Source organism: Nerophis lumbriciformis, linkage group LG33 (assembly GCF_033978685.3).
Source record: "Nerophis lumbriciformis linkage group LG33, RoL_Nlum_v2.1, whole genome shotgun sequence".
Taxonomy (NCBI): domain Eukaryota; kingdom Metazoa; phylum Chordata; class Actinopteri; order Syngnathiformes; family Syngnathidae; genus Nerophis; species Nerophis lumbriciformis.
The window spans coordinates 22,079,505-22,094,788 of NC_084580.2; the positions used below are offsets into that span (position 1 = coordinate 22,079,505).

General features: G+C 38.6%; 3 protein-coding genes across 4 annotated transcripts in view; 1 reads left to right on the forward strand and 2 right to left on the reverse strand.

Moving 5' to 3' along the window:
• Nucleotides 1-6,126, reverse strand: part of LOC133575689 (uncharacterized) — a 302,477-nt gene extending 296,351 nt beyond the window's left edge. Inside the window, exon 1 of the mRNA XM_061928434.1 lies at nt 5,714-6,126. Within this exon, the coding sequence (XP_061784418.1) occupies nt 5,714-5,837 (124 nt within the window). The 5' untranslated portion in view covers nt 5,838-6,126. The remainder of the gene's footprint in view (nt 1-5,713) is intronic.
• LOC133575681 (uncharacterized) overlaps nt 1-15,284 on the reverse strand; it is a 515,078-nt gene that overhangs the window by 419,703 nt on the left and 80,091 nt on the right. The window lies entirely within an intron of this gene.
• The window catches only part of LOC133575686 (uncharacterized), a 208,620-nt gene that overhangs the window by 138,854 nt on the left and 54,482 nt on the right, over nt 1-15,284 (forward strand). The window lies entirely within an intron of this gene.

Here is a 15,284-nt window from a genome sequence, read left to right on the forward strand (position 1 = left end):
AATATAGCTTGGTCCAATTTGTTAAATATTCTAACAAACTGCAGATTGGATTTGAACCTATTTAAAACATGTCATCAAAATTCTAAAATTAATCTTAATCAGGAAAAATTACTAATGATGTTCCATAAATTCTTTTTTTAATGTGCACTTCAAGAAAATATAAAAATAAAGTGTTGCATATTGATATTTATCTGTTTCTATATATGTTTATTGTGAGAAATCATTAAGATGATCAGTGTGTCCACAAAGATAAATATAATTAATTATTAATAATAACATAGAGTTAAAGGTAAATTGAGCAAATTGGCTATTTCTGGCAATTTATTTAAGTGTGTGTCAAACTGGTAGCCCTTCGCATTAAAGGGCAACATTATCACAATTTCAGAAGGGTTAAAACCATTAAAAATCAGTTCCCAGTGGCTTATTTTATTTAAGTTTTTTTCAAAATTTTACCCATCACGCAATATCCCTAAAAAAAAACTTCAAAGTGCCTGATTTTAACCATCGTTATAAACACCCGTCCATTTTCCTGTGACGTCACATAGTGATGCCGACACAAACAAACATGGCGGATAGAACAGCAAGCTATAGCGACATTAGCTCGGATTCAGACTCGGATTTCAGCGGCTTAAGCGATTCAACAGATTACGCATGTATTGAAACGGATGGTTGTAGTGTGGAGGCAGGTAGCGAAAACCAAATTGAAGAAGAAACTGAAGCTATTGAGCCATATCGGTTTGAACCGTATGCAAGCGAAACCGAGGAAAACGACACGACAGCCAGCGACACGGGAGAAAGCGAGGACGAATTCGGCGATCGCCTTCTAACCAACGATTGGTATGTGTTTGTTTGGCATTAAAGGAAACTAACAACTATGAACTAGGTTTACAGCATATGAAATACATTTGGCAACAACATGCACTTTGAGAGTGCAGACAGCCCATTTCAGGCGCGCTAAGAACATATATTTTTCCACGATTTCAGCACTCAGGTTAACCATACCTAAATAGACACAAAATACTGCATTACACAAAACTACCCGAATGTACTCGAATGATTGAAAAAAATAAATGTTTTTAAGCTAAATTATTGGTAAACACAGTTTATGTATAATAATTTACATAAAACCGCGAGTAATGAATAAAGTTTTCATCAATTAATATATTCTATAGACATACCCTCATCCGCTCTTTTTTCCTGAAAGCTGATCTGTCCAGTTTTGGAGTTGATGTCAGCATCTGCTTTGAGTGTCGCAGGATATCCACACATTCTTGCCATCTCTGTCGTAGCATAGCTTTCGTCGGTAAAGTGTGCGGAACAAACGACTGACCATTTCGTCGGCTTTCCCCACACCCTCGTATTTTGAACAAATTTCATCCAATTTCTTGCCACTTTCGCATCTTTGGGCCACTGGTGCAACTTGAATCCGTCCCTGTTGGTGTTGTTACACCCTCCGACAACACACCGACGAAAGTGAGAAAATGGCGCATTGCTTCCCGATGTGATGTCACGTTGTGACGTCATCGCTCCGAGAGCGGATAATAGAAAGGCGTTTAATTCGCCAAAATTCACCCATTTAGAGTTCGGAAATCGGTTAAAAAAATATATGGTCTTTTTTCTGCAACATCAAGGTATATATTGACGCTTACATAGGTCTGGTGATAATGTTCCCCTTTAATTATTAATAATAACATAGAGTTAAAGGTAAATTGAGCAAATTGGCTATTTCTGGCAATTTATTTAAGTGTGTATCAAACTGGTAGCCCTTCGCATTAATCAGTACCCAAGAAGTAGCTCTTGGTTTCAAAAAGGTTGGTGACCCCTGCTCTAGACGGTGTCTTGTTTGATTTATAGTTCTTGGGGGGGGGGGGGGGGGGGGTGACCTTAATCTTGTAATTCTCTTCCAAAACACTTAGAGGCAGAGTCTCCGGAAGGAGCCACTTAGACTAAATACCGTGCATTTCCTTACCGTGAAGAGTGACTAAGGGTGCACGCAATTTCGAGCTACTTCCGGTTTCCCACGGTTAGAGGGTGGGAGGGAGGGAAGGCGCTACCTGCAGGGCGCCCAGCCAAGTGTGCAGGGGGTCAGTTAGCACAACCATAGTTATTGTGTACATTAGGCGCACCGGGTTATAAGGCGCACTGCCGGTCAGCGGGTCTATTCAGGTCTTTTTTCATACAAAAGGCACATTAAAGGGGTCTTATAATTATTATTATCATATTATATTACACCCTTCTTTGGCTACTTTTAAGACCTTTCTTAAAACCCATTTTTATTCACTGGCTTTTAACTCAGCATGAGACTTTAAACTGTTTTTAACCTTTTAACTGCTTTTTATCAAACAAATTGTTTATGGGATAATTTGTATTTGCTTTTTCAATGTGTATTTTACCTCTGTTTTAAATGTAATTTTTTAGTCTGTCCTTTGCCTGTATTTCTTTGTAGTGTACAGCCCTTTGTTCTTCAACTTAGGTTGTTTTTAAAGGGCTTCAGAAAAAAAAGTTGGTATGGTATGGTATAAGGTAGGGCTGGGCGATATGGCCTTTTTTTATTATCCCGATATTTTAAGGCCATATCGCAATACACGACATATATCTCGATATTTTGCCTTAGCCTTGAATGAACACTTGATGCATATAATCACAGCAGTATGATGATTCTATGTGTCTACACTAAAACATTATTCTTCATACTGCATTAATAAATGCTACTTTTAAACTTTCATGCAGAGAAGGAAATCACAACTAAAAAAAATCAAAATTTTTTTCATACGGGGTTGATCTGGAAATGTTTGCCTCGGCATTTTGATGGTGTCGGCGTGTGGCACCGAACAGAGATGTTGACATGCGGAGTAAGCACTGTTCAGCAGGTGACTTTTCAAATGATGCTACATATTAGCTGTAATGCTACTTTTTATAACAACGCTTTTTCCCCACACTTGACAAACTACGGTTGTCTGTTCGACATATTCCCACTTGAAGCCAAACCACCGCCAGACGATGGACCCCCTGCTGTTTTTTGGGGGAATTAATTATTCCTTCATTTATTACCAGATTCAGAATCAGAATCAGAATCAGAATCAGCTTTATTGTCATTACGCAAGGTAACGAGATTGAGGCCATTCCATACAGTGCGATGTGTGCATGCTAGAAAAACAATGTGCAAATATATAAAAATATAAAAAATGTAGAAGTGCAATGAATATGGTGTGAAATGAATATATACATGAAAAAAAAACACAAAAAAAACAGGGTGGTTGGTGGAATGGGTTATTGCACCGCACCTTCTTTCGCTCGTATTACCGCTAGCATCACAGCTAACGTTAGCCACGCCGCTACGTCTTTACTGCGCGAGGTCGTATACGTTATGTGACGTATGCCGTGACAGTATGTGACGTGTGTAGAAGCTGCGCTTGCTGTCTGTGAGAAGGAGACACAGGAAAGAGCGAGGAGAGCCTGTAGTGTAATGCCGTAGTAATTTTTACATGCTACTACCCACTAGGGATGTAATGCCCGCAGCTAAAAGCAACTGCGTGAGAACGCATACTCGAATATCACGATATAGTCATTTTCTATATCGCACAGGGACAAACCCGCGATATATCGTGCATATCGATATATCGCCCAGCCCTAGTATAAGGCGCACTGTCGAGTTTTGAGAAATTGAAAGGATTTTAAGTGCGCCTTATAGTCCGAAAAATACGGTAATCATTCACAATAATCGGGTTAATTTTAATGCACGTTTTACGTAAAAAAACAAGAGGAAAATACCTTTGTGAAGATGGACTGCCAATTCTGAAAGAGTCGCGGCAGAGGACGTTATTATTTGCAACAATATCCGGATGTTTGGGACACGGGACAAGAGAGATCCAACGTGTAATTGTAAATAAACAAAACTGTTAACTTATCTGCCAAATTAAAAGGGAACTGCACTTTTTTTTTATTTTGCCAATCAGTCACAATCCTCATGTAAGACAAGAACACACGTTTTTCTTTTATGTATTAAACCATAAAAAACGTTAAGAAAAGGAAAACATATGTCCTCTTGTCTTACATAGTTAGACAAGTGAATGATTACACAATTTAAAAAAATTCCAGTTCCCCTTTAAATAAGAAAATAGAACAAAAATATATCATGTAACAAGAACATGATATATTGATAGTAATAGAAATGCCACATAGCAGATTATGCAAATGTGATTAATTCATCTAAAAGGCCTACTGAAAGCCACTACTACCGACCATGCAGTCTGATAGTTTATACATCAATGATGAAATCTTAACATTGCAACACATGCCAATACGGCCGGGTTAGCTTACTAAAGTACAATTTAAATTTTGCGCGAAATATCCTGCTGAAAACGTCTCGGTATGATGACGCCTGCGTGTGATGTCATGGATTGTGGAGGACATTTTGGGACAGTCATTAAGTCGTCTGTTTTCATCGCAAAATTCCACAGTATTCTGGACATCTGTGTTGGTGAATCTTTTGCAATTTGTTCAATGAACAATGGAGACAGCAAATAAGAAAGCTGTAGGTGGGAAGCGGTGTATTGCGGGCGGCTGCAGCAACACAAACACAGCCGGTGTTTCATTGTTTACATTCCCGGAAGATGACAGTCAAGCTTTACCATTGGCCTGTGGAGAACTGGGACAACAGAGACTCTTACCAGGAGGACTTTGAGTTGGATACGCAGACACGATACCGTGAGTACGCATGCAGCTGCGGCTTCCAAACATTTGATCGCTTGCCCGTACGTGCGTGCCGCTATGTGCATGTCACGTACGTAACTTTGGGGAAATATATGTGCTGTATGAACTTTGGAGAGGTGAACGGTACTTTGGGCTGTGGGATTGAGTGTGTTGTGCAGGTGTTTGAGTTGTATTGGCGGGTTATATGGACGGGAGGGGGGAGGTGTTTGTTATGCGGGATTAATTTGTGGCATATTAAATATAAGCCTGGTTGTGTTGTGGCTAATAGAGTATATATATGTCTTGTGTTTATTTACTGTTTTAGTCATTCCCAGCTGAATATCAGGTCCCACCCGCCTCTCACAGCATCTTCCCTATCTGAATCGCTCCCACTGCCCTCTAGTCCTTCACTCTCACTTTCCTCATCCACAAATCTTTCATCCTCGCTCAAATTAATGGGGAAATCGTCGCTTTCTCGGTCCGAATCGCTCTCGCTGCTGGTGGCCATGATTGTAAACAATGTGCAGATGTGAGGAGCTCCACAACCTGTGACGTCACGCTACTCGTCTGCTACTTCCGGCTTTTTTTTATCAGCGACCAAAAGTTGCGAACTTTATCGTCGATGTCCTCTACTAAATCCTTTCAGCAAAAATATGGCAATATCGCGAAATGATCGAGTATGACACATAGAATGGACCTGCTATCCCCGTTTGAATAAGAAAATCGCATTTCAGTAGGCCTTTAAAAAGGCCAAAGTCCTCCCAGGTAATGTAGTCCTTTTACCTGTCTGTATAAAGTGATGAGACTAAAATTAGAGTTAAACAATTTATTCTACAGTCGGACTGGAATAGGGAACTCATTTTTACGGGTAGTAAATTTCGACAGGACGACGTTGCAAGTAGCAGACGTAATGCATGATTCTCACAAGACAACCCAACTTCTTATACGCAATATATTTAAGAATAGTGTTACTAATGAAATATAAAGTTAGTAAAGATGTGAGAGTAAGAAGTCAACAAACCTGTTCTGTGTAACACAACTTGATGTTTCTTGAAAACAGCGTCCAGTAGTTGATGTTGTCGCTCCTTCTCCTCTTTTGTTGGACAAAGTTCCTCCTCGTACTTTGCTATCGTTCTTTCGCACATTTTCACACAATCACAACACTTTACACTCACATTTGATCTCTACTTAGCGATGTGTTGATAACGTCCGCGTCTCGTTGCTAGCAGCTAGCAAGCTAAGCTAACTGGCGAGCTAAGCTAGATAGCAAGCACGAGAAGCGTTAAACGCGCTCAGACTATTGTATCCGAATACAAACAATTATTAACGATGTTTACTCTATTAAAGGACATATATGTGCACATGTAGGCACTGGTTAAAATGCGTGTTCAGGCCTTCTTCGTCAAACGCCATCTTTGTATCCAACCAATTCACGCATGCGCGAAGTCTACTTTGTTCTTCTTCTTTTTGTTTTTTTATGGCGGTTGACAAGCAACCTTGTGGTGTGCATTACCGCCACCTACTGTAATGGAGTGTGGACCGAGGTGGATCCCTACTCTATATTCTTTTATCTAACCCAGTCTTTTTTAAACATGTATATAATGCTTTATAACCTATGTGTTCTGAGTGCAATCCTAAAAGATCTTCCACTACTAACCTAACATTCTCTTTCACTAACTTATTTCCCAGTATTTCCCTTTCTCTATTATATTTCCTACAATGTATTAAAACATGTCCTACACTTTCTATCTGTTGGCAAGAATCACACAGTCCTGTAGTATGTTTCCCTATCAATGTCAATCAACTATTTAGATATGTATGTCCTAATCTCATTCTAGTAATAATGTCTTCTTCCTTCCTATTTCTATTCCTCCTCTCATTACACCTACTCTCCTCTGGACTTTGTAATACTCTCTACCTTTTCTTTCCTTATTCCAATTATCCTTTTATTGTCTTCTATCTTAATGATGTTCTTCACCATTGGCGTTGTTAGGCCTATTTTGTTAGGCCTAAAATATTCTTAAGCCCCCCTAAATAATCTGGTGTTATATATATATATATATATATATATATATATATATATATATATATGTATATATATATATATATATATATATATATATATATATATATATATATATATATATATATATATATCAATCAATCAATGTTTATTTATATAGCCCTAAATCACAAGTGTCTCAAAGGGCTGCACAAGCCACAACAACATCCTCGGTATAGAGCCCACATATGGGCAAGGAAAAACTCACCCCAGTGGGACGTCGGTGTGAATGACTATGAGAAACCTTGGAGAGGACCACATATGTGGGTAACCCCCCCCCCTCTAGGGAGACCGAATGCAATGGATGTCGAGTGGGTCTAGTGGGTCTAACATAATATTGTGAGAGTACAGTCCATAGTGGATCCAGCATAACAGTAAGAGTCCAGTCCACAGTGGGGTCAGCAGGAAACCATCCCGAGCGGAGACGGACGGGTCAGCAGGAAACCATCCCGAGTGGAGACGGGTCAGCAGCGCAGAGATGTTCCCAACCGATATACAGGCGAGCGGTCCACCCCGGGTCCCGACCCCGGACAGCTAGCACCCCATCCATGGCCACCGGACCTGTGTGTCTCCCCTTCCACAAGGGGTAGGGGGGAGCAGAGGAGAAAAAAAAAAGAAACGGCAGATCAACTGGTCTAAAAAAGAGGGGGCTATTCAAAGGCTAGAGTATACAAATGAGTTTTGAGATGGGACTTAAATGCTTCTACTGAGGTAGCATCTCTAACTGTTACCGGGAGGGCATTCCATAGTACTGGAGCCCCAATAGAAAACGCTCTAAAGCCCGTAGACTTTTTTTGGGCTCTGGGAATCACTAATAAGCCGGAGTTCTTTGAACGCAGATTTCTTGCCGGGACATATGGTACAATACAATCGGCAAGATAGGACGGAGCTAGACCGGGGGCTCTCTACCTTACGCTATGAAGTGACATATTCATTATAAAGTGGCCCGAATATGAGTTTAAATAAATAATAATATAACCTGTCATTATTCACTCAGTTTCCCCTCACTTCAAAAAAATGTATATATATATATATATATATATATATATATATATATATATATATATATATATATATATATAATATTTTTACAAATACATGCCGACATATTCATTATAAAGTGGCCCGAATATGAGTTTAAATAAATAATAATATAACCTGTCATTATTCACTCAGTTTCCCCTCACTTCGTAGCGTAAGGTAGAGAGCCCCTTTAGTGTGTCGGTCTCCAATCCATTCCACTTGTTCATATAGAAAGTGCCCACATCACTCAGAATCCAGTCCGCATTTTTTATGCGACCTTGCTTGCGGTCCTTGGACTTGTTCATATAGAAAATGCCCACATCACTCAAATTCCAGTCCGCATTTTCTCTGCGACCTTGCTTGCGGTCCTGCAGGTGTACGAAGCACATTAGCACACACCACTGCAGAACAAGAACGTGAACGGATGCAAAATGGACATAATAAACTTTTTCAAGAAAGTAAGTATTCATCACTGCTTGTAGTAAAATGTATTAGCTCCACTTTACACCAGGTCTGTGTTTGACAAAAAGTTGACATTCCCGCTCTAAAACAATGCTGCTACTTAGTTAGCTAGTTAGCCTGAAATGCATCATTTAGGTCCTGATTATTTATAAAGTTAAATGTGCACTCTTTTTTTACCATTTGCTATCTTTGGGGTTACTTCCTTCTGGAGCATCAGCTGTGTTTCTCACTTTACACATGGAGGAGAACAGGAGCTGAGCTCATTCACATATGACTATCATCAGTAGATAATAATAATAATCATCATGCAAGTAATTGTTTCTTGTTGATGCTGTAAACAAAATGTCACTGTGCAAACCCATGTTTGTTGTTGTACTGAACACAGATTGAAAATAAACCGACTGAAATAATAATAATAACAATGAATCATTTCTAAGTCTTTGTTAGCCGTTTGTGAAGTTTTGTGCTCGTGCCCTACGTTCGCTTGCATCCTGTGCATCTCCTGGGGGCTAAGCCCCCCCTGTCCTTAAAAGCTAGTGACGCCCCTGTTCTTCACTTCCTCTTTACTGTGCTTGATCTCCATGTTTACTTCTGTTTTAGTGGTTGCTTGTTTTGCGTACTTATCCGCTAATTCGTTCCCCTCAACTCCTACATGAGCAGGAACCCAAAGAAATGTTACCACACCTCCCGCTTTATTTATTCTGCAGATTGCCTGAACTATTTCATAAACTAAATCTTGTCTTGTTTCTCATGCTATGTTTTTTATGCTAATCAATGCACTGCTGGAGTCCGAGCACACGACTGCTTTCCTTGCTTTATTTTCCTCTATCCAATGAATTGCCATATAAATTGCGACCAATTCTCCCGTAAAAACAGATAACTTATCACCGATTATTTTATTTAATACTATGTTTCCTTGTGGGATAACTGCTGCAGCTCCTACTTTATTATTTATAGTTTTTGATGCATCTGTGTATATTATTGTCATGTCTGTGTGATCATGTTTTTGTCTTAGTCATGTTTTATTTAGTTATTGGACTTTTTAGTTTCTGGCTTTTCACTCCCTTGTCTTGTGTCCATGATTACCCATTAGTTTCACCTGTTCCACGTTTGGACTCATTGTGCACTCTTGTTTGTCACCATAGCAACCCATTAGTTTTCACCTGTCACGTCACGCACCTGTTTCACGTTTTGAGTCACGCACCTGTTTTCGTTAATCATGTCTGTAGTATTTAAGTTCATTGTTTTTCAGTTTGTCTTTCTGGTGACATCCCCGCATTTATGCTTCTGCGCACTCTCCACCACCTTATGACCCTTGCAACTCTCTTTTTTTATGCCGGTTCTATGCCACGTAAGTTTTTGTTTATTAATGCTATAGTCTTTTGGTTTCATAGTTTGTTCTCCGCCACTGTGCGTGCTTTTTGTTTGTACTTTTTTTGCTATAGTCTTTTGGTTTCATAGTTTATTCTCCGCCACTGTGCGCACTTTTCGTTTTTTTTGATATATTAAATAAATCATGTACCTTCATTCCCGTCTCGCCCGAGCCAACTTTCCTTTGCATCCCGGAAAAGCAAACACCCAGGACCAAGTCATGACAGTATGTCACCAGCAAGACAAACTGAAAAACAATGAACTTAAATACTACAGACATGATTAACGAAAACAGGTGCGTGACTCAAAACGTGAAACAGGTGCGTGACGTGACAGGTGAAAACTAATGGGTTGCTATGGTGTCAAACAAGAGTGCACAATGAGTCCAAATGTGGAACAGGTGAAACTAATGGGTAATCATGGAAACAGGACAAGGGAGTGAAAAGCCAGAAACTAAAAAGTCCAATAACTAAATAAAACATGACTAAGACAAAAACATGATCACATAGACATGACAATTATGATGTTGTCTAAAACGTTTCCTCAATCCATTGTTCTATCTGGTAACTATTTAAATTTCTATTCTTTAGTAATTGCATGTTTACATTTGGGTTGTCATACATCCACGGTGGTATTGCAGGGATTGGTACTGTAGGGCTAACTTTAATATTATCAATTTGAGCTTTATTACATATGTCTCCTATTATCCACCCCAAACTATTCATTTTTTCTTCTCTTTTTCTTGGCAGTTTAGTAGCACTTGATGGGTTGGATGTCCTTGCTTGGACCCTTTTAAGTTTGCCCAATAAACTGCTGACAATTGATCTCTTCTCATGTCTAAAGGTTTTTCATTCATGTCTACTTGTAATGCTGCCACTGGGGTTGATTTAGTAGTTCCACAACATAACCTTAGTGCCTGTGATTGGATCCTGTCTATTTTCCCAAGTCATGTTTTTGAAGCAAATTGATAAATAATGCATCCATAATTAATAACAGGTGGAATTAAAGTGATATATATTGCTTTCAATGTCTGCCTATCAGCCCCCCAATCTTTACCCCTCGAAGCCCTCATTATATTTAACACCTTTTTACTTTTCTCCACTATTTTGCTGATGTGGGTTGACCAGTTCATATTTTTATCAAACCATATACCCAAATATTTAAATACTTGTACCTCTTCTATATTTTCTCCATAGAGTTTAATTTGGAGCTTGTTTTGTACTTTCCTCTTTGTAAAATTCATGACTTTAGTCTTTCCAACAGAGAATCTTAAACCCCAAGCTGTTCCCATTCTTGAATATTATTTACCGGGAAATCTTGTCTTGGTTTTTTTCTGTCTTGTGATTTACATGTTTTATTTTGAAAAGCAACTCCTTTTGTTTCAGATCACGGGTCCTTCCTCTTGTGTCACCAGTCTGACGTCATTCCTGACCCTTGATTGTTTCCACCTGTTTCCCATTACCCTCAAGTTCCATATAAGCCCATGCCTCCCCTTGTTCTGTGCCAGATTGTCTCGAGCTTTCGTGCCTGTCTTGCATTCATGTTCATGTCCATGCCTTGCCTTGTCCCACGTCTACGTCCTTGCTTCCAGAATATCCCACGCTGTAAGTTTTAATTAACTTTTTCTCCTCCCTCAGAGCGACTTTTGTTATTCAACCTTTTTCTACCGCAGTGGTGAGTTATAATTTTTCCCTAAAGATTTTTCCTCAAAGTTTTTGAGTGATTTTTTGTTTACATTTATTAGAGTAGTAAGTTTTATAGTCTTTATTTTCTTCCTCCTGTTAGAGCGTTTTTTTGTTAAAGTTTTTTTGATAACAGATACGGTGCTAATTATAATTGTCCTTATTTTTGTATTTCCTCCTTTTGGAGTGATTTTCGTTTTTTCCCTTTTGGAACATTTTGTCGATAGCTATTTTTGTATTTTCATAGTATTTGAATTTACTCGGCTCTGGAGGCTTAAAGAGTTTTTCAAAATAAAAGCTTTATTTGGAATCACATCTCTGCATCTGAGTCCCTTCCTTCGTCCAAGCCTGACACGATTAATATTTCTAGCTCTCTTCCACATCACACCATCATCACAAACAGTGCCACATCCACTAACCCTTCTACTTCACTAAAAACTTCATTTATCATTATTGAAAATAATACTGGACTTATTATACTTCCTTGCGGGGGTCCCATTTTCCACTTCATATTCTCTACTATATTAATTCTCTATTTTTAGTAATATTGCTCTACTTGTTAAGAAGTCTTTTATCCATCTATACATTTTCCCTCTAATTCCAATTTTATTTAGTTTTATCAGCAAGCCCTGTTTCCACAACATATCATAAGCTTTCTCTATATCAAAAAATACTGCAATTATACTTTCTTTATTTATTTGTCCCTTTCTAATTTCCTCTTCCAGCTGCACTGCTGCTCCTTTGTGTTTCTTGCTTTGCGAAATCCACTTTGCTAGTTTTTTATTATTTCTTTTGACTCTAAATAATAGACTAGTCTTTCATTAATCATTTTTTCCATTACTTTGCCCAAATTTGAGGTCAATGCTATCGGCCTATAATTACCCGCCTCTTCCGGGTCTTTCCCTGGTTTGCATATTGGAATTATTACAGCTTCTTTAATTTCCCTACTTCATATATCCTATTATATCATTTCAAGACCACTTCTTTGCCAATCCTACTTAAGTTTTTGATCATCTGATAACTCACCTGGTCTTTTCCTGGTGTTGTATTTTTAACCTTTTTCAATATTGGAACCATTTCATTGAAAGAAAATGTCATATCTATAGTGTTGCTAAAGCCATTATCATTATCTTCCATCATTTCCCCAATATTTAAACTACTTGTTTATTCTCTCTTTTCTTTTTCTACATTTCTCAAATGATCATTACTGTGCACTTTAACAAATGTTTTTGCTAAAAGTTCTGCTTTTTCTTTATTTTCTACCACACACTGTGTGCCATCTTTTATCACATGATGTTTATGTTGACTTCTGATCCCTGACATGTTCTAGATCATTCCCCACACTTGGCCTAAAGGAGTAGTTCTATTTAATGATTCACAAAACTTTCTCCAGTAGTGTTTTCTTGTCTTTTTAATAACGTACCTTACTTTAGCTTGGTGCCTTTTATATTGGATCATATCTTGGAAATTATGTGTTCTTCTCAATATTCTAAATGCTCTATTCCGATCTTTTATTGCGTCTGTGCACGCTTGTGTCCACCACGGCACTATCTTCCTTCTTTTCCCTATTCTACTCCTTGGTATGCTCTTTTTGGCTGCTTCCATTATGCACTTTGTAATATCTGTATTCAGTTGTTCAATATCTTGATTTATATCCACTTCCTTTAATGTCATGCAGGAGCGTCACTAGCTTTTAAGGACAGGGGGGGGGGGCTTTGCCCCCAGGAGATGCACAGGATGCGAGCGAATGTTACGCACGAGCACAAAACTTCCCAAACGGCTAACAAAGACTTAGAAATTATTCATTGTTATTTTTTTTATTTTTTTTAAATGCACGGGACGAAATGAAATGCTCCCCGGGACGATGGCTTTTAACAATTTTTTTTTCTTTTTCTTTATATGTATTTATTCATTTTACATTTTATATTAAATGTCTTGGTTTTTCCACCCTCTGAAAATCCTATTAAATGTTTAACAAGCCATCCTATAATAATAAAACAGCTATTAATATAACAATACAATAAAACAAATATATTTAATGATGTTTTTTTCATTATTTTAACAATAGGCTTATGTATATTACTTTATATAGATTCTACAAGAAACACAAAACTTAAAAAATAAATGATTTACAATTGCACACACAAGGTTTTGTGCAGCTTAACTCATTGTAAAGGAAGATAATGTGCTTCGTACACCTGCAGGACCGCAAGCAAGGTCACAGAGAAAATGCAGACTGGAATTTGAGTGATGTGGGCATTTTCTTTATGAACAAGTGGAATGGATTGGATACCGACGCACGAAAGGGGCTCTCTACCTTACGCTACTACATACTTGCCAACCCTCCCGGATTTTCCGGGAGACTCCCGAAATTCAGCGCCTCTCCCGAAAACCTCCCGGGACAAATTTTCTCCCGAAAACCTCCCGAAATTCAGGCGGACCTGAGTGACGTGTTGACAACACACAACAACAGTGTCTACCGTAAAGCAGTTCGTCTGCCGTAAACAGCAATGTTGTGACACTTTTAAACAGGACAATACTGCCATCTACTGTACATGCATATGTGACCCACCCATAAGGTGTTACATTTTTGTGTTGATTTATTTATTTTATTTTGTGGTTTGAATTCGTTTTTGGAGCTGTCATTACACATTTATCAGTATTCACATTGGTCAGTAGGGGGCAGTAGGGCGTTTCTTCCCAATTGAATGCTATCACCTGCAGACCGGAAGTGTCTTGTCATTCTGATGAGCGCGACCAGTCTGTGAACAATTGAAACGTCCTGTGTACTTTTTCCTCCTTTATAACAGGTTAGTTTTGGTGAATCAACTCACTGAATAATATCCATGTGATCTTTATAAGTTTAAGTACACATTCTGATGGTGGAGCCTAACTCTAAATTGTTTGTGAGTTGTAGTTTGTAAATGAACATTGAAATTCAAGTATTTATTTTATATATATATATATATATATATATATATATATATATATATATATATATATATATATATATATATATATACACAGGTAAAAGCCAGTAAATTAGAATATTTTGAAAAACTTGATTTATTTCAGTAATTGCATTCAAAAGGTGTAACTTGTACATTATATTTATTCATTGCACACAGACTGATGCATTCAAATGTTTATTTCATTTAATTTTGATGATTTGAAGTGGCAACAAATGAAAATCCAAAATTCCGTGTGTCACAAAATTAAGAATATTACTTAAGGCTAATACAAAAAAGGGATTTTTAGAAATGTTGGCCAACTGAAAAGTATGAAAATGAAAAATATGAGCATGTACAATACTCAATACTTGGTTGGAGCTCCTTTTGCCTCAATTACTGCGTTAATGCGGCGTGGCATGGAGTCGATGAGTTTCTGGCACTGCTCAGGTGTTATGAGAGCCCAGGTTGCTCTGATAGTGGCCTTCAACTCTTCTACGTTTTTGGGTCTGGCATTCTGCATCTTCCTTTTCACAATACCCCACAGATTTTCTATGGGGCTAAGGTCAGGGGAGTTGGCGGGCCAATTTAGAACAGAAATACCATGGTCCGTAAACCAGGCACGGGTAGATTTTGCGCTGTGTGCAGGCGCCAAGTCCTGTTGGAACTTGAAATCTCCATCTCCATAGAGCAGGTCAGCAGCAGGAAGCATGAAATGCTCTAAAACTTGCTGGTAGACGGCTGCGTTGACCCTGGATCTCAGGAAACAGAGTGGACCGACACCAGCAGATGACATGGCACCCCAAACCATCACTGATGGTGGAAACTTTACACTAGACTTCAGGCAACGTGGATCCTGTGCCTCTCCTGTCTTCCTCCAGACTCTGAGACCTCGATTTCCAAAGGAAATGCAAACTAAACCAACCCAAACCATCAGTGATGGTTTGGGGTGCCATGTCATCTGCTGGTGTCGGTCCACTCTGTTTCCTGAGATCCAGGGTCAACGCAGCCGTCTACCAGCAAGTTTTAGAGCACTTCATGCTT